The sequence below is a fragment of the Ailuropoda melanoleuca genome, chromosome 13, assembly GCF_002007445.2.
Source record: "Ailuropoda melanoleuca isolate Jingjing chromosome 13, ASM200744v2, whole genome shotgun sequence".
NCBI lineage: Eukaryota > Metazoa > Chordata > Mammalia > Carnivora > Ursidae > Ailuropoda > Ailuropoda melanoleuca.
The window spans coordinates 48,524,685-48,550,037 of NC_048230.1; the positions used below are offsets into that span (position 1 = coordinate 48,524,685).

Consider the following 25,353-nt stretch of genomic DNA (forward strand, 5'->3'; position numbering starts at 1 on the left):
ACCCGGACTCCACAGGTTCCCTTGGTTGTGCTGCCAAGTTAACAGGGAGACTGAGCAGCCCAGGTCAGTGTCCCACACCTGCATCAGCCACGGCTCTCAGCTGTCCTCAGTCTCTATTCAACACATTCCTCTTCAGCTTCCAGATACCTGTTCCCCAGTTCCCTCCACACCTGCTTAGCCTCTCACCAGCTCCACATGGGCTGCCCAGGACCCAGCCCTCAGTTCACAGCTGTAACTCTTCCATCCAGTCCTCTGGCTTCAGAATCAATCCCATCTTTCTGTCAACCCTTGATCTTCCCTCCAAGCTCCAGACTCATACATTATCAGCCACTGTGACATCTCCATCTGGAGGTCAGAAAGACAAAATGAAACATTCCCAAACCCGTCTCTTGATTTCCCAGGGGAAAACCCTCCCCAGTCTTCCCCTCCATAACACTCATCCATCCATCATCCATCCACCCATCTTGCAAATGTCCTGGAACAATTATGGGGTCCAGGCAGCCTTCCAGGAGCCACAGACACAGCACTAAACCAGACAGATCCTTCACCAGGCTTTCTACACAGCTCACCAGCTGTGCAGCCACACTGGACACCCAGTACCTTGCCCCGTGTATGTAATTCATGGATAAAGCCTGTGTGGTCTACTTCCAAAATATTTCCCAGCCATGTCCACTTCTCCTCCTTGTGCAAACTTCCATGGCCTCTGCCTGGACAGCAGCAATGGCCTCCAGGCTCCTTCTTTCACTGCCATGCCCCCTGCCCCAAATCCATTCTCCAAACCAGGTGTTGGCAAACTTTTTCTAGAAAGGGTTTTGCAGATCAGAGTATCTCTGTTGGTGCAGCAAACTCCAGAAAGCTGGCCAATTCAAACAGCAGAACTCCCCTGCCTGAGCCCAAAGTGGATATGTCTTTGAGGACAGAACTGAGATGCTGGAAAGATTGCTTCCCTATCCGTTTCAGTACGCCACCAGCCATGTGTGGCCAATGAGCAACTGACAAGTGGCCAACGTGATGGAAGCTGAATTTTTTAATTTCATTTAGTTTTAATTAAAGTAGCCATGCAGCCAGTGAGTACTGTACTGGACAGGGCAGCTGCAGACTCCTGGGAGGGAGTCAGTGGTCACAGCCCATACCCCCCTCAACCAGAGACAGACTGCAGAGTAAGCTTCTAACAGCCCCGTGGAAGTCCTCCCTCCCCACCAGTGCAAGGTGGAATGCAGGTCCCCTCCTCTGTCCTGAGAGCCTCGGGACCCAATGCAACCCCAGGTCTCACCAAAATCCCCTCCAACATCTTCCCACAAAACTCATCCAAGCTGCTCACACATGGCTCCCCAGTCTGGGAAAGAGGTGCTCCAACATCTTTTTCAGCCTACATCTCCCTCTACAGCTCACGTGTGTAGCAACCATTATAGCTTGGAATCCTGTTGAAATTAAAATGTTAACATCCGTTAAAGTCTTAAGTGCTAGATCAGAAAAAAAAAATAGAGAAGACAATGCCAACTTTCCATGTTCCCCACATTTGGAAACCTCCCTCGGGGGTTGTTCGTGCGCACCCCTGACCAGCAGAGGTCGCTTCTCACCAACTGAACTCTCAGCTGGGGCTCCTGCGTCATCCTACAAACCTCAGTGCAGGGCCCAGCGGATGAACAGAAGCCACTGAAACTAGCCCACTTTGCACATCCATGACTTACTGGCACATTTTATGAAACGTTCCACTGACATGCTTCTGGGTGGCCCCCACGTACTTTCTTGGGTACGGGCCAATACACTTTTTGTTTATGTCCAGGGACAGAGAGTCAATATTTTAGTCTTGGCAGGACAAGAGGCAAACTCAAGAATATTACATAGGTACTTCCGTAACAAGAGAAAAAGCTCTACCCTGCCCTTTAGCCTGACAAGGGCTGCCCGGGTGGTGGGCGTGCTTTGAGCCCATTTATCACCTGCTGGAGCCATTCCAAGACCAGGAGTGACCAGTGCGACAGGAGGGTCCTGGTGGGCCGGGGGACAGCTGCTGTGTCCAGTTGCACTGCACCCCTGGGACACCTGGCATGTCCTCAGTCTCGGCTTGGACAGCTGTCCATGGGCTCGGCAATGGGCAGAGTCCCAGGTGGAGGTGGGACGAGCCCAGATTCTGAGCAGTGGGGAAGTGTGGCCACCGGTCAGGGAGGGGCGGTCTCCACGTGGACTGGTGGCACACTCGAACTTGCCATGCAGACACGGGAGGCAGCTGGGTCTGACCTATAGCCTGCAGTTCGCCGTCCCCTCCTCTATTTCAGAAACAGCCCGCATCCCAGAGCATCCCAGAAGCAGAGTGAAAGTACATTCCCTGCTTGCTGCTAGTTTGGGCTATAGAATATTACAGTAAAAATCGTGTCTGGGGATCAATCTCCAGCTTGCCACTTCTGGGCTCTGTGGTCTTGGATAAGCAACAATCTCTGAGCCTCTGCTTTCTCAGCTAAAGGGAAAAAAATGGGCTGTTAAGAAAATACAATGAACATAGTACATGCTTTCCGAATGCCACTTTCCTTTTTAATTAGTGCACTCACGTGAATGCCGGAGCTCAGGCCCTGCCCAGCAACAGAAACACTGAACAGCCCCCTGTCCCACAACAAATCCTTCTAGGCTTTTTAGGGAATGCTATGTTGCTGGTCTAGCACCATCCAAACAAAAACAAGAAAAACAAAATCACCCCAAATTCAAGGGTCCAAAGTAAACCCAAACCACCAAACTCAAACGGTGGGCTAAAGAAAACTACAGTCAGAATCTTTGACAGCCTTCTCTTCCTAAGATATTCGTGATGTGTGGTGAGAACCCCCACCTCTCCCTCCAAACCCACACAGCAGCCGGGGGCACATGGAAGCTGCAGACCCAGTTTGGGGGTTCCTACCCGGCCAAGCAGTGTATCTCCGAAGCTGGGAGCTTCTTGGCTCACGTGGTCCCCCCCTCTGCCCAGCAAAGTCTGCAGGAAGTCCACTGTTTAAAGGAGAGCAGCCAACCCTCCAGGACACAGTGACACCACGACAGAAGTCCCCAAGGGATCCCCGGGGACACAAGGTCATCCCAGTCTGGCCCCTGGACACTTCCATGAACGTCCTGGGGCCAAGAAGAGAACCCGGGCATTCCCCGGACACAGTCGCTGCCTAGAATCCAGCTTTCTCTGTTAGACATTACTGGCAGCACAGAGGGACAGGCTCACAAGCAGGTGGTGCCCCTGGGTATGAGGCACAGGGATGGGGACAAGAATGAGAGGTGAACAGAGTCCGATCACAGCCGGTCTCCCCTGAGCTCTGCATCAGGCCCTGCAGACTTGGGACCCCATTGTGCTTTAACTACAGAAGCCCCCCCCCTTATCTGCAGGGGGATACATTCCGGGACCCCCGTGGATGCCTAGAACCACAGAGAACGCCGACCTGATGGGTCCTGGGTCTTTTCCTCTACGTGCCCATCTCGGATAATGTGCAATTTATGGATTCGCCACAGGAAGAGATGAACAATAACTCCTAGAACAGAACAATGATAACCACGTCCCGTAATAAAGGTTCTGTGAATGTGGCCGCTCTCTCAAAGCTCTTCCTGGGCTGCGCTCACCCTTCCTGTAATAGGTGCAGATACAAGCCTACGTGAGGCGATACAGCGAGGGGAAGGGCGAGGCCCTGGACTGACCACTAGGTTACTGTCCACCTTGTGACGGCACATCATGTCAGGAGATGCATTTGCTTCTAGACAGCGGCTGACGGCAGGGAACTGAAGCCACAGAAAGCGAGGCCACGGAGGGGAGGGTCCACTGCATTCACCACGTAAGGATGAAGCCCAAAGCGGGTCACCTCCGTGGCAGCAGAGGGGTTGGCTCCGCAGACCAGGCTCTGACCTACACAGGAGGGGCCAGGCAAGGGCAGACAGGTGAGGCCAAGCGGGGGGCGGCCCCTGGCCGTGGCCGCACGGGAGCACCAGCCCCGGGACGGGGGGCAACATCGGTGGCTGGAAAGATGCTAGCTGCACACGAAGATTTGACAGAAAGCTCCTCGTTTTTAAATGTTGACTTGCAATTTTTTAAGCAGGGAGCTTAAAGTCTGTTAGATTATGTGTGCTCCCTCCCGGAAGGGCTTTGCTCAAGGCCAAACCTCTCAACAGAGACCTGGGGCCCCAGTGGCAGCCAGCGTTCCTGCTGCAGAGCTCCATGCCTGTAGGGCTTCCAGAAACCCTGGCAGTGACCACCCCTCCGCCCCCGGCTCAGTAGCAAAATGCAGGTGGACCCACATCCCCAAACATGTGTGCTGACAGAGACAGGGCCTCTGGGGCAACTTCAGGCAGCTGGCTCCTGCGTTACATGCTTCCGTCCCTGAGAGAGGCTTTGACTGTGAGGACAGCGAGAACTACTACCAGCAGCAGACACCTACCGAGTACTTGGGGTGTGTCAGGACAGAGCTAGGGGATTCCTGGGGATTCCCTAATTTTAGCAGCCCTGAAAGGTGGTGTGGCATTGTCCTCATTTATAGTTGAGAACACAGGCTCAGAGAGGGTGAGTGACTTATCTGCTGTCAGATGTCACACGTTGCTCTGAATTCCCCAATTCCGTACCATGGGTCAAATGAGCTAGTGTGTGTGTGTGTGTGTGTGTGTGTTGCTTAGAATGGGCCCTGTGCACAGCCCGCCTCCTTCAGAGATTTCGGACTGTTCTCGGTGTTCCTGTACTTTGGTTTGCTGCATTTTCTTTTACATGAACTCACGCTTTTCATTTTAACTTGTTTATTAGGAGGAAAGCCCTTTACCGACCTCCATGAGAAGCCCACTCCCCTTGTGCTGAGAACAAACACCACTGTTAAAAAGTTTCCTAGTGATTCGCCACGTGCCACCTACATAAACTCCTCTTTTCTACCCCCGGGACCCAGGACCCACACTGAAGGCAGGAACGGGGAGTCCCGCTGCCGAAGGAGGCTACGTCGCCACCGCCCCACACGGACCAGGGACCGTGGTCTGGTGCGTTCCCCAGGCCCTGGCCCACCCGGTGCCCCCCAACGTAAATCCACTGTGGGTTCTCCTCCCTCCCCGTCCCCAGGCTTCCAATGGCCTTCAACCTCCTCTCTCTCCCTCCATCCTACCCTGGCTCTGGCCACACATACAAAGCTTTCACTCTATTCAAGTCCCATGGTCTGCATGCTCCCCGGCCAACCACAGTCCGCCGAAACCCAGCCTGCGGGCTGCTTCTGTAAGTAAGGTTTACACGCACACAGCCACGTGCTTTCGTTTGCACACCTTCTGTGGCCGCTCTTGGGCCACACGGAGGAGGGAAGCGGTTTCATCGGGAACCTTCTGACACAAAGACAACGATAGTTAAGTGGCCCTGGGCAGAAGCAGCTCGTGCACCCTGTTTTCAGTCTTTGCAAAGGTTCTTCCCCCATCGGGATGCTCTTTCCCTCCCTCTCTGCCTGGCCAACACAGCCAGCTCCCAGGCTCAGGAAGGAGCCCCGCGTGCACGCCCAAGGTCACGGACTTCACTCAAGGGGGTCGGCAGGTGTGCTCACCTCCTCCCATCACTCTGGGAGGACGAGACCCAGACATGTTCGCCATCATGACCCCCGACCCCGCAGCACATCCTGCCCAGGAGAAAGTCCTTAATACAAACCCGTCGTCTCAACGAACCTACTCTGCTCTCAAGAATTCCACCCCTGCGCCAGGCATGCAGAGAAGGAGCACCTGAGGTCAGCGGGGGTGCCGAGGGGAGCAGACACATTCCTCAGAGCTGAGCAGGCAGAAGAAGCCTGCCCGGGAGAGGCGCCCGGGGCCAGCAGGGAGCTGGGCACAGCAGCCCACAGAGCGGGAGGCTCCGTGGCCAAGGGCAGGGCTCGCTGGCAAGGACCCAAGGTGGAAACACGCCAGCCCCGACCCTGACGGGGTCTGGTGCCTGGGGACACTGGGACTGTCCCAAGGGTCACAACCCTTCAGATCCCAAACTCCTACCACATCCTTAAGCTGGGGTGAAACCAGAGAGGCACAGTCACCCCCTGGAAGGGCAGAGCAGACCTCTCCGCAGGGGCCTGCTGACTAGGGAGGGGTCTCACTGGCCAGGACCGCGGGTGACATGTGGAGGCGTGAGCCTTTTTGGGCAGAGGACGCCGCAGAGAACAGATGCCCACCTGGCTGTGAAGCCACAGAGCCCCGTGGGCCCGTTCACACGGCCCGGAGCCCCAACCTCTGCACGTGTGCAGACCGTTCAGCTTCAGCCCCCACGCCCTGCTGGACAGATTTATAGCTGGCAATTTTATGGGGAAAAAGCCTGACAATGAGGTCCCCCCAAATATTTCTATAAACACGCTGCTAACGGGTCCGAAGAAGAGGGGTAGTATTTCAAAGCACTCACAAGCTCCTTGGATGGGCTCACGTCTGGTCGCCTCTCCACCTTCCTCTTCTCCCTGCCTTTTCCCTCAGCTGGCTCCAGTCTAGACAATTAAAACCAGCGCCACGGCCCCACTGTCCCCAACAACGACCCAGCACAGCTTCTCCTACCTTCAAACAACCCTGAATATGAAATACTGCTTTTCCCACTTCCCGGAGGCTAGAAACGAGGCTTTGAGCAGCACACCCCGCATGCCCCACTGAGACGCGGCGAGGAGAGCCCGGCACGTGAGGAGCGAGGCACCCGGCACCCCGCCAGCACCCCGAGGCTCTGGGGGCCGTGTGGCCGGGCTCCCTGGAGGCGGCAGCCAGCTGCTGAGGATTTAGGCCACTAGAAAGGTCCGTCCCGCTCATCGTGTCCTACATTCTTGGGCTCAGCTAGAAGCTCCCACTGGACACCCGCTCCCTTGGAAAGAACTTTCCTGCTCAGAATTCCCAGTGGCAAGCAACCACATCCCAGGAAGAATGTACACGGGGAGGCTGCCTGTGAACGTCTTCAAGCACCTGCACCTCCCGGCTATGCCAGGCTTGGAAGGGCAGTCGAGAAAAATGCTCTGGCGAATGTTGAAACCCAACCACACAGCCGAGCGTGGCGGGGCTTGGCGCCCAGAGCGTGGCCGTGCCTCGGAGGACAGGATGCTACCCGGGGCCACCCAGCCGACAGCCATCCTGGCGGCACCTCAGCCCTGCACGGTCTACGGCTAGTACCTGCATCGTCAGAATGGGAGTCCAAGGACAGTGGCTCGTCCAGGGAAGACTGGTCTGTCCCAGTGGCCAGAGGGCTTCCGGGCGGGGCTTCTTCTGAAGTCAGTGTCTCCTGCTTGGGGGTGGAGGGCTCGCTCTGTGCGGCCCGGGGCCCTCCGTCAGGGCTGCAGGCTTTGCTTTCAGCATCTGCAAGGAAATCCAGCAGTCAGTCAAGCCCACATCTCCCTTCCTACATGCTTCCATTCATGCGAGGGGCCTTCCTGGGGAGTGTGCACCCCAGGCACAGCATGGTACCCCCACGTCTCTTCCCCACACCTCCTGGGAGTCCCTCTCCACATCCGGGCTTCCTAAGGAGGCCCAGGCACTGCCACACTCCCAGCCCCCTGGCCTCTGCCCAGAAAGCCTCCAACCACATCGGGAACCCCGTTCCCATGCTGGCCTCTGCCCTCTGGCCTGCTTTGGCCAACGGGGCCTTGAAGCAGCAGGGCCTTCAAACGTGCTTTCATGCTCCCATGATTGAGCCACCACCTGTCCTCACTGCCAGGATGCACCGGGCCAGCGGGCTGGGGACGAGAGGCAGATGCACAAAACGGAGCTGCTCCCGTCCGGCCAGCAGAGGCCAGCCCCAGACAGGACCACACACGCTGACGGCTGTCTGCCCCGAAATGCTGCAGGTGTTACAGAACATTCTCGTGGTTACAGGCAATCAATCTGCTTCCGCACCCACTGTTCCACCATCGGTCCCCAGCACGCAAGCCGTTCTCCGTCACCCACGGTGCGCCTGGGCCTGTACCCACCCCACGAAGAAGGGGGGCAATGGAAAGAGTGATCCCTGCCCCCCAGCGGCTCATGCTCTGAGGCACTGCAAGCCCAGGACTGAGCGGGTTCAGAGGAGGGAGTCCCTAGATGTAGACAGGTGGCCTTCTCAGAAGAAATGACCCCAGGCTCCCAGTAGGGCTGAAAGGAGGACTCAGGGGCTCCCCTTGCTTGGGGCTCAGCTGCTGGAACCTTTGAGGGTCTGGCCTATGACAGATGGATCACCTCCAGCATCCTAGCTTACCGAAGAGGGGCTTGGTGCTCAGGGGCATAACTGGCCCAGTCCCACGGCCACCAGATGGCAGGTCCAGGCTCAGAGACACAGCTAGCTGATAACAATCATGGCTTCTGAGATGCAGATCACAGACTGGAGCATGGGACCCCTACATGCCCCCCTCAGACGACACAGCCCATGCACGAGGTCATCCCACGCAGAGCAGCATCGTGGGGTCACCAGCCTGACTCAGGACAACTGCTTCCCATCACTGTGGGGCATGGGGGGGGGCGGTGTTGATCTCAGCGTCAGCGCTCCCTTCACCCCAGCCAGTCTCAACCCCCACCTGCTGCCCTCCGGTTCTCCAACAACGTCCCTTTCACCCCAAAGTGGCCTGGTTGGACAAGAAGCAGAAGGTCACCTGCCCCACACATTTCATTCCATGGCAGACGGCTCTGGCTTCCACTTTCCCCTTGGAGGTGGGGAGGATGACGTCACTACCTGCTTCATGGCATCCGCATGGGAATTGAATGAGTCCATCCACACAACGCACCTGGCCGAAAGGAGGCCCTATGCTTGCATTGATCTTTACTCCTGGTGATGAGCTCTGACGAGGAGCATGGACGGCCCGGCCTGGCCTGCCCCGGCCCCTGGGCTGGGCGCAGGTGCCCAGGTGAGAGCCACAGGCTTCCTCAGCAGGGTCCTCACTGTACCCAGGATGTGGGTGCAGCACACAGCGTGTGACCCCACAGGGACAGGAATGGTCACCATGGCCCAGAATGCCCCCCCCCAGGCCATAGCCATCTCCCCAGGAAGGACAGAAAGGTCAGCCAGGCCAGAAGTCTGGAGATCTGGGGCTGAAAAGGTCTCGTCTCTGCAGCGGTGCCCCTAACCAGAGTCCAGATGAGGAGATCTGAGTCCGGATGCTCAGAGTCCAGAGTCTAGCAACCTTTCCCAAGAAGGAGCAGATGGCGAACATTTTAGACTTCATGGGCCAAGTACCATCTAGCCCATACTGCACAGTCTTGATTTTTTAAAAAAACACTTCAAGTTTAAAAACCATCACTCAGCCCAAGGGCCTTCCAAAAACTGGTCCTGGGCCAGGTCCAACCTGTAGACTTGCAACTATGGTTTGCCGACAAACCCCGACCCAGGAAAAGACCCAGACGCCATCCAGGAGAATACGCCCAGTGGACACGATGAAAGGTCACAAACTCAAGCTCAAAACCGTACTTTCTCGCACCCTTGCTCAGGACCGATTTACACACCCTCGACATATGGCGGGGACGGGCTCAGCCACCAGCTTACTTGGTCCTTAGCAACAGAGGACAGCCAGCGCAGGCAGGAAGGCGTGCCCCCCAGAGACGCGGCACGGTCACGCCGGGAGCACCACTCCAGATGAATGCACACCCTCTCCCGGTAAGGCTGCGGCCCACCGTTTACAGAGGCGAACTCCCCATCTTAGAAAGGACAGGCCATTTGCTGCCAGTGATGGACACGGCGGTTTATAACAATGACCACCCCCCATCATCATCACCCACAACACAACAGTCAGAGCACTGAATCTGGAAGGCCCAAAGGTCTGCGGCCTGCCACCGTCTCGGCAGAGGCTCCACCAGACACGCCGTTGGAGCGTCCCCCACCTGCGTCCCAGCTCAGTGCACCTGTAGGACTCTTGTGGACCGTGCTTAGAGCTCCTGCTCACAATCATGTTCAATGAAAAGTTACGGTTCCCAAAATAGCGCTGGTGGCAGGGCCGTTGCTAAGGAACGCCGGCTGGGGTGGGGGGAGCTGTGGGTGGCTGTCCCCTGGGCCTCACTGTTCAGCCAGCCCTCCCTCCTGGCCTGTTCTCCATTGGATGCCCATCCCCCCCAAGCGCTGTGCGGGGAGCACACAGAGCAGCCACGGTGACCGGGAACGTGCCACAGACACACACACACACACACACGTGGTCCCCAGCGTGCCTGCCACACAGAACCCACACGCATTCGATTTACTGCTGCCCAGTCCCCCCGAGGAAGGAAACCTCGTGCCTCTCAGGTCACTGAACAAGCACTGGCATGACAACCATCTCTTACGTCCAGTGGTGGAGGATGGAATTCCTTCGGTTAAGAGAAGGCCAAGGGGACACAGATGGGAAGATGGGGGGATGTGCAGGCGCCTTACTTGCTGCCTTTGGGCAAGAGACGGAGTGGGGGGGCCCGTGAGGCATGGGCTGGCCCTCACCTGGCCCTCCTGAGTCAGAGGCGTGTGGCCAAAAGAGGGAAGACCGAGTGGAGGAAGGGTTACCTCCTCCCGGCCCACCCACGCCTGATCCACGCCCCGTGTCTCTTAACAGCACCCACGTCCTCCCCAGGTTCCGACAGGTGACCAGACTTCCGGAAGCAAGAAGAGGAGTGGGTCAGACGGGCTCATGGGATCACAAAACACCACACCCAGAGAGGGACACAGGCACCCCCCGCCTCCCGGGCCTCTCTCCTGCAGGCCCTGCCCAGGAGCCAGTCGTGCTGCTCACTGCTTGTGGGCAGACTCCAGGGGACAGACACAGGGGGCGAGTACGGGTATGGGTTTGTCCTGGCCAACGAAGCTCAGGTGTGAGGTCTGGGGCTGCTCTGCAGAGTCTGTGCTCGAGCCTGTGGGGGCCTCTCTGGGCCCCTTGGTCACAGTCACCCTTGCCCCCCACCCAGATACGCATTGGGTGTGAAGTCCTAGGGACAGCGTGGGGCGCAGGGACACGGCCGGCCGCAGGGAGACACTGCAGACTCGACTCCTGGCTGAGAACAGCTGGTAGCCGCTGAGAGTCCTTCATCCAAAGGGGGGGGGGGCGGGACTCACTCTCACAGCTACACCAGACAGAGGCGAGGGGAGGGGCTCACTGCTCAGCTCCCACCCCAGAGCCAGCAGGGGGCAGCTCCACACCCCCACCCAAGATTCCTAGCCACCGCTGGTTACCCCAACCCCAGGACGAAGGACGGAGGTAGGCAGCCTGGCTAGGGCCGGCCTTCGCCCCCAGCGGGAAGAGGCATTTTCTAAGCAAGCACATGGCAGGAACACCAGCGCGGGTCGGTGTTTGCCCCAGGGGCCTGCTGCCAGGCACCGCCCCAGACCCCGTTGTCCGTGCATGCTCGGGGGGAGGGCGCACACGCAGGCAAGAGTTGCACAGAACAAGAGCAAGTCCCCCTCCTCTCCCTAACCCCAGGCCCCTTCCCAGAAGCACCCCGACTACCCTGCTAGCATGTCCCCCTCAGCGACCCCCCGGGCAGGCTCGCCGCAGCCCCACTCAGCCCACAACCCTGCACTCCCCTGGGCTTGTCACCCAGCAGCTTCCGGTGGGGGGGGTGCAGGGAAGATGCAAGGCTCTGTGGGACCCGGGGCCCCCTCCCCCTTTCCACCCTCCCTGCACCTCACCCACCTTCTCCCTTGCACGCGGGGCCCTGCTCACGCCGCACCTCCCCGCGCTCTCTGCGTCTCAGCCCAGAGGCACCAAAGCTGGAGGCAGCCGGAGGTTTATGAAGCACAGGTGCCGAGGTCCCGCCCCCACAACGTTTAATTGCCCCGCTTCCCAGGTGATGCTAATTCCCGCAGGCTCTGGACTGCTCTCCTGCTGCCCTGGGGTCCCACTGAGACATCACGTCCTGCCCGCCCCCACGCAGGCTGGGGCCCGTGCCTCGTTCCCCAGGTGCTCAGCTCAGCTGTGACTCTCTGTTCATCTGTGGAATTATCTACCGCGGCACCCGTCCCTGAGCGTGTTTTCAGCTCGTGAGGAAGGACGCTGTGTGTTGGCCCACCTGGTTCCGGCTCATAATCACTCACGAGACAGGGTGTGATCTAATGTGGGGGTCGGCAAAGGACACGCTGGGAGCCAAAGCCAGACGCCACCTGCTCCATGTGGCCCGTCAGTCCACCAGAACGAAGGCTCAGAGTGAGCAAAAGCCCTCCTCTGGAAGACCCCTCTTCGATTCTGCACCCACCCCTTTGTTTTTCTGACAGGAATCAAATCCAAGTCTTTGTTTCCTCTTCGTTCACCAGAGATCATGATTTCTATGATAGATAAACAGGCCTTTCGTGCTGTTCTCATCTTCCCTTCCCCTTCCCCAAGGTCCAAAGGAAGGTGTGTTGGCGACAAATTCAAAATACAGAGTTCGGAGCTGCTTTGTCCCATCCCAACTAGAACAGTCTGGATTTCCATCAGCAATGACACTCCCCCAAATCAGAGGGGCAGACGTTCAACCCTGGAGGGTCACGCACCCGGTACCAAGCACCCCATTCACACGCAAAGTTGCGCCACCCTGAGTGAACAACTTCACGCGCTGGTTTCCCAAGAACGCGGCATCATCAAGACACTTCCCTCTCTGCAGCTGAAGACGAGAAAGGAGGGCAGAGACGCCCGGCTTGCTGAGGCCCCTTCCTAGCCCAGATACCAGGGCCAGACCGCAGAAACGCTGGACACGGGGACAGAGTTCCACGGGCTCGCACAGCCTCGGGGAACGGACGCCACGAGGCTAGGCCCTCGGTCAGGCGGCCAGAGCGTGGCTGGGCTGCAGAGAGCGCTCCCGGCCGCGGCGAGGTCTGCCGACACCAGAGTCTAGTGCAGGACGAAGCGCGGAAGGTGGACGTCAGGACCGGAGCCCGGTGCCTCGGGCCTCATCATCGCCGAGAGCGCAAGACCGGGCGGGGAGCGAACGGCGAGCAGTAACAGCCGTGTCTCTCCAAGACGCCCCCGTGGTGAGACCTCCAGAGCAGAGTGTGGACGGTGTCCGGGTCTGTGCTGCGTGACCCTGGGGCGGCCCCTCCTGGACCCTCGTCTGCACAGTGTGGTAAGCACCGCCCGGGGGGTTGGCGCCGCAGGGGAGGGGTGAGGCGGGTCAGCTCCCAGAATAGTGTCAACACTTACGGAGGGGCGATAGCGGTCTAGAGGGCCGTGTGAGTCCAATAATCTGCCCGAATCGGGGATAATGATGGGAACACGAGACAAAAGCCAATGCCGCCAGCTCGGGGAAGCAGGACAGAGCGCCAGCCCGCTGCGTCGCCCGGCACATGACGGCGCTTAGCTCCGTGCCCCCCGTGCAGAGATGCCCGGCACCTTGGGACGGGACTGACGGGGCACGGCCACCGCGGAGGCCTCCTTGGGGTCCAGCCCCTGCATCTGGACACCGGGCTCCCTGGGTCGCCGCTCCACCCTCGACAGGCCTCCGGGCCCAGCGCCTGGCCGCGGGGTGGTGGGCGCACTTACCCCGCTCCATCATCTCCAGCAGCCCCTTCTTGATGAGCTCCTCCCGACCTTGCCTGCCGGCCATCTTCTTCTCCAGCGCTGCAAACACACAGACATGCTGAGTCACGGCGCGGCGGGGCCTGCCTGCGTCTCCAGCCTACCGCACGGGGCCGCGGGGACGGGGGCCAACGGGCGGGGGGCCGTGGCCAGGAGTCCCCAGCCTTCCTACTCCGTGGTCTGCTGCCCATTGCACAGACGTGCGGCGAAGGAAGCACATTGGGCGGACTATTTAAGGCAATCACTTCTGGGATTCCTCTGAAAAGCGATGCCTTGGATAACCCTTCCCTAAGTGGACTTCTGCCCATTCCTACCCTCCGCCCAACACTCCTTAATGTCCCTGCCCAGCCCCGCACCATCTGTTGGCCCCAACGCCCCGGGGCACTTCTCTGCGGGTCCTGTTCTCTTCCACTCACTACGCCCTGGAGGCTCTTGGGTCCGTTTGCAGAATGATTTCTGGGCCACTGCCCCCCCAAGAGGTGCCTCTGATAACACCCCATGTTAAAGCTTTCAAAGAAGTCACCGAACAGGGAGGGAGGGGCCAGCCCCCCCCAGACCCCACCATGCGGGTTCTCCTCAAATCCTCCTCAGAACAGCCTTCCCGCCGGGCAGCTCGCCCCCAAACCCAAGGCAGGGGGCTCAATCTGCTGGACGGTCTCCTTTATCTGTCCAGAAAACAGTTTGCCTACAGTAGGACTCCGTTTCCAAATACGACCCCACGCAATACCTCGGAGCCCTTATTGGCAAGAGGCAAACTGCAGCTAATAAGCCTGATCACAGAGGGTGCAGGGTCCCCTGTGTGCGTAGGTGCTCTGCCTGGTGTGGGCTGTCGTGGGGGACAGGGAACAGAGCCGGCCCCTCCCGGCAGAGCTTAAGGACTAGCGGCAGAGGACAAACAGGCAATGGCCATGAAATTATTTATTTAAAAATATTTACTGAGCACCTACTATGTGCCAAGTGCTGAGCACGCACTGGGGAGTCCCTGGGGAGCAGAACCAGATCAGCCCCCCTCCCTGCAGGGCTCTAGGGGGCTCTGGGGGGTCAGGCAGTGATAACAGGGCTGTTCTAATGATCAGAACTAATAAAGCATTTACTGAGCACCTACTTTGTGTCAGGCATGGGGGAGCAAGACAGGCACGGCCTCTGCCCGGGGATGCCAGATGATGGACAGCTACAAATGGGCGAGTGGAATGACCCAGAGCCAGAGGGACTGGGGCCAGGGATCTGGGAAACCCCAGCTGTGCTGGAATGTCAGGGCTGGTTTCCCTGTGGGTGTTCACACTGAGAGCTGAGCATAACAGGGAAAACCCAAACAGCGGGAAGAAGACATTTTCAGGCAAAGAGAACATAATGTCCTTTCTTAGTCCAATTTCCAGGAGCTGGAAGTATGCACAAGAAGGAGAAACTGAACCCTGACTTTGGGAGCTGTAAATGGAGAGGCCGCTGTCCGGTCTAGCAGACAGAGGTGAGAGAACCGGGGTGGGGGTCTGAAGAACCGAGGGACCCCTTGGTCTGGCCAGCCCAGGGTGGTGCTCACCGGGGCCTGGCTCACACACAGGACATCACCTGCCTGGGTCCCTGAGCCTCCCACTGACCCAAAGAGGCAGCTGTGAGTGTCTGCTGTCCCCATCTCAGGGTACTGTCCCCCCACCCAGAGCAGGTGCCGGCTTGGGGTCCACTTCCCAGACCGCAGTGTCGGGGAGCCATCCTTGGGCCCTGCCCAAGCCACTGTCGGTTTGCTTGTCACTTTAAATCACCTTTAGATTTACTCTCTCTCATGCTAACCAACAGTGCCAGTGGAATCAGGGATTCGATACAGTGAAATAAATAACATCCCCCACTTTGGGGGGCGTGGAGAACGGTTTAGAGTAAACAAAAGGCAGTCCTGTTCCTTAGAGTTCCAAATGCCTGATAAAGGGCCCCCAGGTGGGGATCCCGCAGGTATTAATATACCTGTAGGGACCCCACAGCCTCCTGATGAACTTACAGGTCCCTCCCCTGCAGGACAGTGCTGAGGGGGCCTGGGGTGTGGAGTCCGCAGATTGCACAGTTCAACCCTCCAATGCTACAGCCCAGAGCACGTCAGGGACTCCTGAGGTCACAGTGCTCTGGCCCCATGTGCCTTCCCCAGCTCAGAGTCTTTGCATAAGCTATTCCCTCTGTCATGATGCTATTCCCTGCTTTTCTCAAGAGGCCAATTACACCTGGGCTCAACAGTGCCTCCTCACCTAAGACTTCTCAGATCAGCCTAAAGTGAGGCCCAATCCCGTGCACCTCCCCCTAGCCCCTGCTCAGCTCCTCTGCGGCCCCACCAGAGTTGTGACATCTCACAGGCTCGTGCACACACTCGCTGGCCTGTTGCCCCACCCCCCCACTGGGCAGAAAGCTGTAAGTGCGTGGAGCCTGAATTAGGGTCCCCCATCTATTCTGTGCCTGGCACACAGCAGGCACTCAGGAGTCCTGCAGTAACACTGAGTCCATTCTCCACAAGGAGGACTGGTCAATCAGCTTCTTTGGGGGGGGGGTTAAGAAATAATTTGTAAAACGTGTAACAAGTGTGAGTGGAGCACCCGCTGCTATTAGCAGCCCCCCCAACCCCGCCCCCATCGGCTCTTTCTCCGCCGTCCTCGGAGCCCTAGAGTCCGCATGGCTCCCATCCTGGGAAGGAGACCGGGGCCCCAGGGACCACCAGAGACAGCAGCCTGAGGCCGGCACTTCCCAGGCTGGTCCCCAAGGCCTAGACTAATTCCACAAGCACAGCGCCCTCACTAATGGTTTCCAGCTGTAGCTAACAAGTACACGGCTCAGCAGTGAGGCCTGCGGGGAGCTGAGATGCAGTCTCCCCTGGGGTTTGCTTCTGGGGCACGGACCTCCTCCCCCTTCACCATGGACACCCTGTCATCCAGGAGCCAGACCTGAGCCAGGCTGCCAGGGCTCACGCTCCAGCTCCATGGCCTGCTGGCTGCTTGACCCTGGGCCTGGCTTCCCCACTCTGAGCCTGTTGCCCCTCCCTGAGATGGGTGGGGTCCCAGGAAGAGCACTGGCCCATGGGCTGGCCCTGACTGTTTACTTGGTCACTACTTGCTACCACGGCCAGCTGTGTTCCCACATCTGTCCTCTGTGGTCCAGTGGCACGGCCATAGTTCCTGGTATGGATGCGAGGGGCAACCCACCTTCCCACAGAGCTGGGACTGGCAGGGTGTAAGCATGCAGCCCAAGGTGAGTGAGGGAAGGAAGCTTCTTTGGTGGGAGGGTGTTGGGGTGGGAGAGGCTGATAGCCAGCCTCTGCAGGAAGAGCTTAGGAGCTGGGAGCGGCTGGCTCTGGAGGCTTCTCCTCCAGGAATCCAGTAAAGATGAGGGCCTGGACGCTCCCAGTCCCCCACGGGATTCCTAGGGAGGGCAGGCCCCAGTGTGGTCAGCAAGGACAGCTTGCCCCAAGCCAGCCTCCCCACCCCAGCCTGCAGGGACTCCGAGACTGCATTAACAAGGTCCCAGTGATTTGTGAGCCCCATGGGTCTGGGGGGTGAGTGGGTTACAGATCTGCCCGGTGCTGACCTACCCCACCAAGGAGGTGACCGGAGAAGGCTGAAGAGCTCCAGCCATCAGGGCCCACAGAGGTCAGCTGGCCTTCCCGTGGGGGCTGGGGAGAAACCGTCAGCAGGAGAAGCACCGTGACTGGGGCACCAGCTCCCTCTCCCCCATGCTCACCAGACGTCGTCTGCTTCAGTTTTTCGTTTTTCTTCTTCCTCCATTTCCAGGGTTTGAAGATCCTGCCCAGGGTGGCCAGTTTGCTGTTCCTCCTCACCGGGGGAGTTCGGATCCCTGAGACCAGATATTCGGAGCGCGCTGGGGGGGCTTGGTCCATTTCATCTGGAAGGGGGAACACCAAGGAAGGGCTCAAGTGATCACCAATCCTACATGACTCCATGGGGGGGGGTTGCCGAGGTGACCCCCCACCCCCACCCTAGGGGCCACTAGTGACTCTCCAAAGCCTGGGGCTCATTCCCATGGGCGAGTGCCCACAGGTGGCATGTGCCAGCACCCGAGTTCGTGTGCTCCATTCTACGGAAACCTGCCCCGCCGAACCCTTCTGTGGCCTGCCAGAAGCCCTCCCCCAACTTTGCATTTGGCCACAGCAATTTGAAGACTTCTTAAGTTCCCCCATGAAATCTCTCCCACCCCAGGACCTTTGCTCATGCTATGCCCTTCACCTGTGCTGCTCTCTTCGGCTGCTCTCCTTCAGCCATTCTGCTAAATCTGACCTTCTCTGCAAGTCTCCACGTTCTCCTGTCCCAGACAAGGTTCAGAGCCCTGCCTTCTGCTCCTGAAGCTGCGGGTAGAGTCTGCACCCAGTGGTGCCTGGGTGCCTGCCCTCCTGCTGAGCTGTCCGCTCTCTGCTCGGACCTCGGCACAGACCCAGCCATGCTCCCCACTGAACAGCCGCGGAAGGAGTCAGTGCATGAATGGACCAAGGAAAGCAGCTCTCCTTTGGATCCTATGCTGCTTTTGCGCTCTGTGGGACACGCAGAGATGGACACGCAAGGATGCTCGTGGTGCTGTTTGTCGCACAAGGAAGACCAGTATCATCGACAGGCCACTGGCTAAGTCACTGATCATCCCTCCCCTCTGTGACCCGTGTATGGACATGGAAGGAAATAAAGCAGATAGGCAACCTGGCCAAGATCGATTGCTAGGTCAAGAAAATCCGCACGATAATCACACGGCATATGCCAGCAACGCGTGTAAAGGGGTCGTGTCCCTGCGCACGCTCATATGTGCAGAGATCACGTCTGTGGGGCCCTCAGGCAACGGGGGGCACATGCTACTGGGGGCCTGGGAGAGGGGAAGACATGAGCTTCACCACTTCAGAAGTTAGGACGTGCACATGTTTGAAGGAAGAATTTTCGTTAAAATGGAAAACAATGCAGCGGACAAGACAGAGAAATCAGAGAGCCGCGTGAGAGTGACCACTGCTGGCTCCATGGCTCACCCGGTCCCCTGTCCACTGGCATGGCTCAGACCAGAGCTCAGGCCAGCGCCTGGGAGGATGGAGGAAAAAGCTTCCCTTTCCCGGCACAGGGAAGGGACCTTTCTCCTGGCAGTGACAAGGCTCCGAGTGCCCTAAGTTCTCATCTCTCTGTATCCCCGGGTGCTCATGTTCACAGACCCGCCAGTGCTCCCCAGCATGGCTGCTGGTACACGTGCCCAACCCTGGCCAGGACACTCCGCACACCCATACATGTGCACACACGCACACGCATGCCGCCCAGCACACACTTAGCTCCACACCCAGTGGGTTAATTCACCTCACTGCTACCCACAGGCGGGGTGGGGAGCCTGAGTTGTACAGAGCCAAGAAACCCCAGAGGGACCCAGGGATGCCAGGAGAGCAGGGCTGGAGTGAGCTGTCTCAGGAGGGCTGTCAGCAGAAGGAGGCCTCCAGAGGGGCCAGGCCCTGTGACGGGTGGTCGCCGTCAGACCTGGCCCAGTGCCCCATCTGATGGGACACACAGCCCCAAGGAGCAGCAGCCAGGTGATCCCTGACATCTGACACCTGTCAGTAGACCAGGGCTCATGGCAAGGCACCTGCCCCTCTGAGCCTCGGTTTTCACGTCTGTAAAATAAAGATAATGATCATCCCTGATGCCTAGTGTTGAAAGAAGATTCAGGGTGACCACAGGGTGGCCACGGAGACTGGAAACTTAGGTAAACACATTTTATACCTAGTTCATTGGGAGTATGTTACAATCCATGTAAAACAATATTATCTACGTTTTAAGGCTCTGTAGACACTCTGCTTATCACACCACGCTACCATGGTCCCCTGACAGAAACTGTCACGGTGATTTATATCATACAAGGAGCCCAAGAATTATGATGGAGTGAAAGTCAGTCCCTGGCTGTTCTGGGCCAGGTACCACCTTACTTCACCCTCACAGTAAATCTATGAGATACAGACTCATCATATCCATTTTACAGGTGAGCACACTGAGGCTTAGGGCCGGGAGCCGAATGGGTTGACTCCCAGAGGGAGGAAATGCTGGAGGCTGGGCATGACCTTGAGCAGCCTGACTCCAGAGATCCCCTTCGTATCTTCTCGTGTGCCTTCGTAAACCATCTCCCAGAGCAGGACACAAATGGTGAGACACCAACAAAAGGCATAAACCAGGACCGTCCCAGCCAACCGGGGCGTGCAGCCACTCTCTCTAGCTGTTATCATACCAGCTCTAGCTGCAGAGCGGAGACCGTGTCCACAGAGGCCGACAAAGCAACCCTGTGTGGAAGAACGAGCCTCGGGGTGTCTTGTTTGAGAAAGCAGCTTGGTTGAGCTTGTTGTCGTCTGTGTCCCCAGCACCCAGCACCCAGCGGGGGCCCAGGAAGCATGAGCTAGGGAGTGAGCGACAGAAGCCCCAGGGCACGGGTCACAGACCCCTCCCTCCACCATCTCCCCAGCTCCACGCTCCAGGGGCAGGATGCAGACGGGTCCTTCTCTTCCCAGAGGCAGTTTATTCCGTGTTATTATCCCCTCCTTTCCTTCCCGCCCACGGAAGCCAGATGGGCGCAGGACTGCCAGGCCCCGGAAGGCTGCTGTCCTGGAGTCATTTTGGAACCAGGGGGAGAGAACTGCCCAGGTCCCCCCAAGCATCCAGGCTGGTTTGAAGATGAAGATGATGATCCCCAGAGATGTGCATGAGGACAATAGACCATTGTCATCCCTTGGTTTATACCTCACAAAAAATGGGTGACAGTTACCAGAAACACAGGGCCCACAAGATGAGCTCCTGCAGAAATCCAGGGGAAGGGGAGTCTGGACAGGACCACTGCATCGAAGGCTTAGAGACACCACGAGGGCATCGGGGGGGGGGGACACATATGGCTCTGAGCTTCCCAGCAGCTGAAGCAAAAAGGAACAGCACATAGAATAAACCAGAAGTCAGACCCCAACTCCCACCCCACTGGCTACCCACATCATGGTGACCCTGCTCCCGGCCACCAGCGGCTCCCCCCAGATGCCCCACAGGTGTTCTAATTGGCCTCCCCACAGTCCCCCCACCCCCCTTACCAACAACTCTGGTCACGTCACTTTTCTGCACATTTCCACCCTTTCCCTTTTCCTATACCACAAAGGGCAGATTGATTGCCAAGCCCGGACAGCTCCCCAGATCTGCCCACCCACTCATCTCTGCCATCCCCCACCCCCACAATTTCATCATCCTCACCGCTGTGCGTTAACATTTCTGGCGTGCTATGGAAACCAGTGCGGTTTTGATGTACAGAATGCAGGTGCTATGACCAGGTAGCTGGGCTCACGTCCTGGCTCTGTCCCTCACGGATGGGGTCGGACGTGCTGACCGCATTTCCTCCCTGCACCCTCACGCCCGTCGTGGCCTTGCTGGGGAACGAAGGGCAGGGGACTTCCCACATCCTTGCCTGGGGCTCAGCCCTGTGGCTCACTTGAAGCGGGGGAAGGTGGGTAGAAGGGATAGAGTACCCCCTCCACCATCACCATCATTATCATTTGACTCCCTTGACTCCCTGCTCCCCCCACCCCACCTCTGCCCTGGTGGCTGGAGCAGGCACAGGGTCCTCACATGCAGCCTGGAGCACGGAAGGGGCTGTACCCAGGAGCTTGAATTTGATGCAAAATTCAGCAGGAGCCCCTGAGGGATCTTCATCTCCATTTCCCAAATACCCAGCACGCAAGGGACCAGGACAGACACCTTCATTGGAGCAATGCCTCAGGGCACCTGCTGTCACCAGGGGAGCAAAGCCCAGGTGGCCACAGACTCCAGCCCTCCCAGCCCCCAGGGGGAGATCCCCCCCACCTCCCCCAGCGGAGCTCAGGCCCAGGGCCTGGCCCAAGGACAGAAATTTCACTGTAGCAACAGGGAAGGCATTCTGCACCAGCGGCTCGAGGGCAGAGAGGGCACGAACGGGCCCGCTGACTGTGTGGATGCGGGTTGGTGTGAGCGAGAGGGGCGAGTGCGTCCTCCTGGCACGGTGTGGCCCCCACGCACTCGCGGGAACGCAGGAGTGGCTGGGGCCGCATGCCAACGCACGTTCCCACACGAGTGTGTCCGCACGGGGAAGGCAGGGCAGGTGGACGGCCCGCAGCCCTCGGCCTCCAGCCTGTGAAGCCAGCTGTGTCTCTGTCGGGCTCCGGAGGAACGTGCTCCCCGCGCTGGGAGGCTCCCGGAGGTGCAGACGCATTAGCAGACCCTGCTAGGCTCGGAATCACACAGCGGTGCCGTTCCAGAGCCACCTCGGCCACCTGCGAAGCATTAGCAGTTAATTAATGAGAAACGCTTCCCCACATCTGTGTGAGGAAGTAAAACATGACGCCACGGGCAGGCGGGGGCCACGCGGCATTCCCGAAGGCTGGATGGGCCACGTGGCCAGCCCCACTGACACCGGACAGCTAGAGCTGGAGAGCGGGCTCTAGCCCGCACCCGGGACAACTCCAGCCCTCTCCGGGGCCCCTCAGGGCTGCGCTGTCCCCTGGTGCCCGACCCTGTCCACCTCCCACCAATGGGTCCCACAGACCTGCATCCAGGCGCCGTTCTAGAACGAGGCACCATGACTGAGCTCACTGGGTACCCGGCCGATTCTCACGCCTACCCCAGGGCCAGCTCCTCACTACAAGCTATCCCCTCCATCCTTGCTCCGATGGCTCTTGGATATCGTCCTGGGGCGTCCTGTTGATTGCGGTCATCTGTCTTTCCCACCGGCACACACGAAGCTCTGTGAGAACAGGAGCCGTGGCTGTCTCATTCACCGTGAGCCCCTGGCATCTCTACTGGTGCCCAGCCCCCAGGTGGTTAGCAAATAAATACGTGCATGGCCTGTGTATGTGGGACGTGGAGCCACCGTGGCCAGAGCCTGGACCTGGCCCCGTGCGTCTGACTCCGAAGTCCGCTCCTTAGTGAGCTGGGGCTCTCCTGCTTCCTCGCGTTCTATGCACTGACCTCCTGTCTCTCTCTTCCTTCACCTCTGCTTTCCGCCAAGCCCCGAGGAATGCAAGCCCCCACACTGATTCCCAGGTGCCGCCTGTGGCATGGCTGGCCTCGGGGGGAAGGGAGGCGCCCCCTGCATCAGACGATCAGAGCGCCACTTCGGGCTCCTTCGGTTCCCTCATTCGCGGCCTTGCTCATCAGGTGTGGGAGGAGGCCTGCCGGGTGCTGGGGCTGCTCTGCGGGAGGCCGACGTGCTCACGGGGCAGGAGGAAGACAAGGACGGAAACAAGGAGGGACTTCAGACCGTGGAATGACTCATATCACAGGCAAACCAGAACTTGGGATACAGACCAATGCAGCGGGGCCCCTGCTTCCTCAGTGAGCCTTCCTTGCCCAAGAGTCCCTCTGGCGATACTCAGTGACCACCTTCTGAGAAAAGCACCTGCCAGGTGCTGCCCCCCCTCCCCGCCCTGGTGGGTCCTCTAACCACAGAGAAAACCAAGATGCCTGGGATCACCAGGAAGAGCCGAGTCGAGGGACGATACCTGCAGACGACACGATTCTTCCAGCCTGGGCGCAGGGGCAGTGAGAACTCAGAGCGCCCCTAGGGGGGCAGGGCGTCGGAGGCTGACAAGGAATTGAAAAAAGGGTGCAAATCCATCAGCGCACGACAGGACGTGGTCGCTGGGCAGTGAGAATTAAGGCAGGGAAGCACCATGTGATGACCCCAGGCTCTGAGGTTCAGAAGCAGCCCAGTAAAATCTCCACATAGGAAACTGAGATCTGGACAGAGAAACCAACTTTCTATGGTGCTAGTTACCAACCAACACACACGTACACACGTACACATGCACGCACGTACACACACACGTGCACACGCGCACACACCTACACAATGCACANCATGCACACATGTACACACGCATGCACATACACACATGCACACACGCACGCACACGTACACGTGCACACACGTACACACGTACACATGTACGCATGTACACACGCACACACACATGCACACGTACACATGCATGCACACACATGCACACATGTGCACACACGCATACATGTACACACGCGCGCGCACGTACACACGCGCGCGCACGCACACACGTACACACACACACAACACGGCTATCTATCATCGTCAACACTGACTACACATAATAGGAAGAATAAAATCTCAAAGCAAGGACGGCATCTTCTGGTTAGAAGTATATTGATAAGAGAAAAAGTAACAGTGCTGTGTCGCCCTCAGTGTTCTCCACTGGCCAGCGTGGGTCTATGCACTTGAATCTGGGAGCCCTCAGCGGGAGCTCGGGGTTTCTGGAATGGAGGCTGGGGCCCGGCCAAGAAAAGCCACGCGGGGNATGCACACATGTACACACGCACGCACATACACACATGCACACACGCACACACGTACACACACGCGTACACACGCACACACGTACACACACGCACGCACGTACACACGCATGCACACACGTACACATGCACACACGTGCACACACGCACGTACACACGCGTGCACATGCACGTACACGTGCACGTGTACACACCTACACACACGCACACACGTACACACACACACGCATGCACACACGCACACACACACACAACACGGCCATCTATCATCGTCAACACTGACTACACATAATAGGAAGAATAAAATCTCAAAGCAAGGACGGCATCTTCTGGTTAGAAGTATATTGATAAGAGAAAAAGTAACAGTGCTGTGTCGCCCTCAGTGTTCTCCACTGGCCAGCGTGGGTCTATGCACTTGAATCTGGGAGCTCGGGGTTTCTGGAATGGAGGCTGGGGCCCGGCCAAGAAGAGCCACGCGGGGCCCAGACGGAAGCCCTGAGGGTGAGCAGGGGCTGAGGACCAGCACTGTGGAAAGGCCTCAAGAGTGTGGTGTGGATGGCTGGAGGCAGGGACCCAGGCTGCAGGCAGGGGGCCCCTCAGAGAAGGTACAGGCAGGGGGAGAGCGGCGGGCTGGCACAGAAAGGAGGGAGGGACCCAGAGATGTTGCTGAGACAGAGTTCTCATCCGAGCCGGGAGAGCCATCAACATGGGACACGATCACACAGGGATGAATCGGGAAAACCAAGATCGGGCACGGCAGCATCTCTGCGGCACTTGCTGTTGGGGTGACGAGCCCCGTCCTGAACCCCCACCATGAACGAGCTCATTCCATTCCTATCAAGCCCCTAGAAGGCAGATCACTATTTTCATCAACCCCATCACAAGGAGGCAAACGGAGGCAGAGAGATGGGAGATACTTTTCCCAGGTCACGCAGCAAAGGTGAGAGTGCGCTCCAAGTCAGGACATCCGCTGCAAAAACCCTCATCCTAACCCCTGCGTCAGACCACACGGAGCAGAGGATGACGTCACCCTGAGCAGGGATACGGGCTGTGGGATGGGAGCAGGCCTGGAGCAGAGATCACCCTCAGAGCAGCAGAAGGTCATGGCGTTTAGCATCAAAGACCCCTGGCTTGTGTCCAGGCTGCAAAAGGTGTAGCTTGACATCTGTCTACAAAGAAGTGCCAGATGGTTTAAGTGACTCACCACCAGGGTGGGTCTGAACCCCCAAAACCAAATTTCAAAAAGGACTTTAAGTCTCCCAGATGCAAAAGTATGGCTGGTTTGACCTTCTCCACTCCTCCTGGAAAATTCTTGAGTGGTGAGTGAAGAGCAGGACATGTGGGGAGTACTGATCAGTACAGGCAGAGCCGGGACCACACCCGAACACCCTCCAGGAAGGAGGGAGGCACTCCACCAGGTAATCAGGCTGGGGATGGAGGCGGGGACTGGCCGCTGGGGCCGGCAGGGGGCCGGTAGGGATGCGGGAAGAAGGGTGAGTTTATCCAAAAGGGGAGAAGGACTTCTAAGGGCCTATGGCTCTCTTCCCAGAACCTCTGCAGGCTTTTCCTACTGCTCGGCCAGCCTGCCCATCGATCGATCACAGCCCCCGGGGGGAAAGCCGCAGCCCCTC

The 25,353-nt window shown here is 58.4% G+C and overlaps 1 protein-coding gene across 1 annotated transcript in view; it reads right to left on the minus strand.

Moving 5' to 3' along the window:
- The window catches only part of PHACTR3 (phosphatase and actin regulator 3), a 228,438-nt gene that overhangs the window by 83,147 nt on the left and 119,938 nt on the right, over window positions 1–25,353 (minus strand). The window contains exons 2-4 of the mRNA XM_034640064.1: window positions 17,106–17,267; window positions 13,362–13,439; window positions 7,102–7,284 (exon numbers count right to left, since the gene is read on the minus strand). Of these exons, the coding sequence (XP_034495955.1) occupies window positions 7,102–7,284; window positions 13,362–13,439; window positions 17,106–17,267 (423 nt within the window). The remainder of the gene's footprint in view (window positions 1–7,101; window positions 7,285–13,361; window positions 13,440–17,105; window positions 17,268–25,353) is intronic.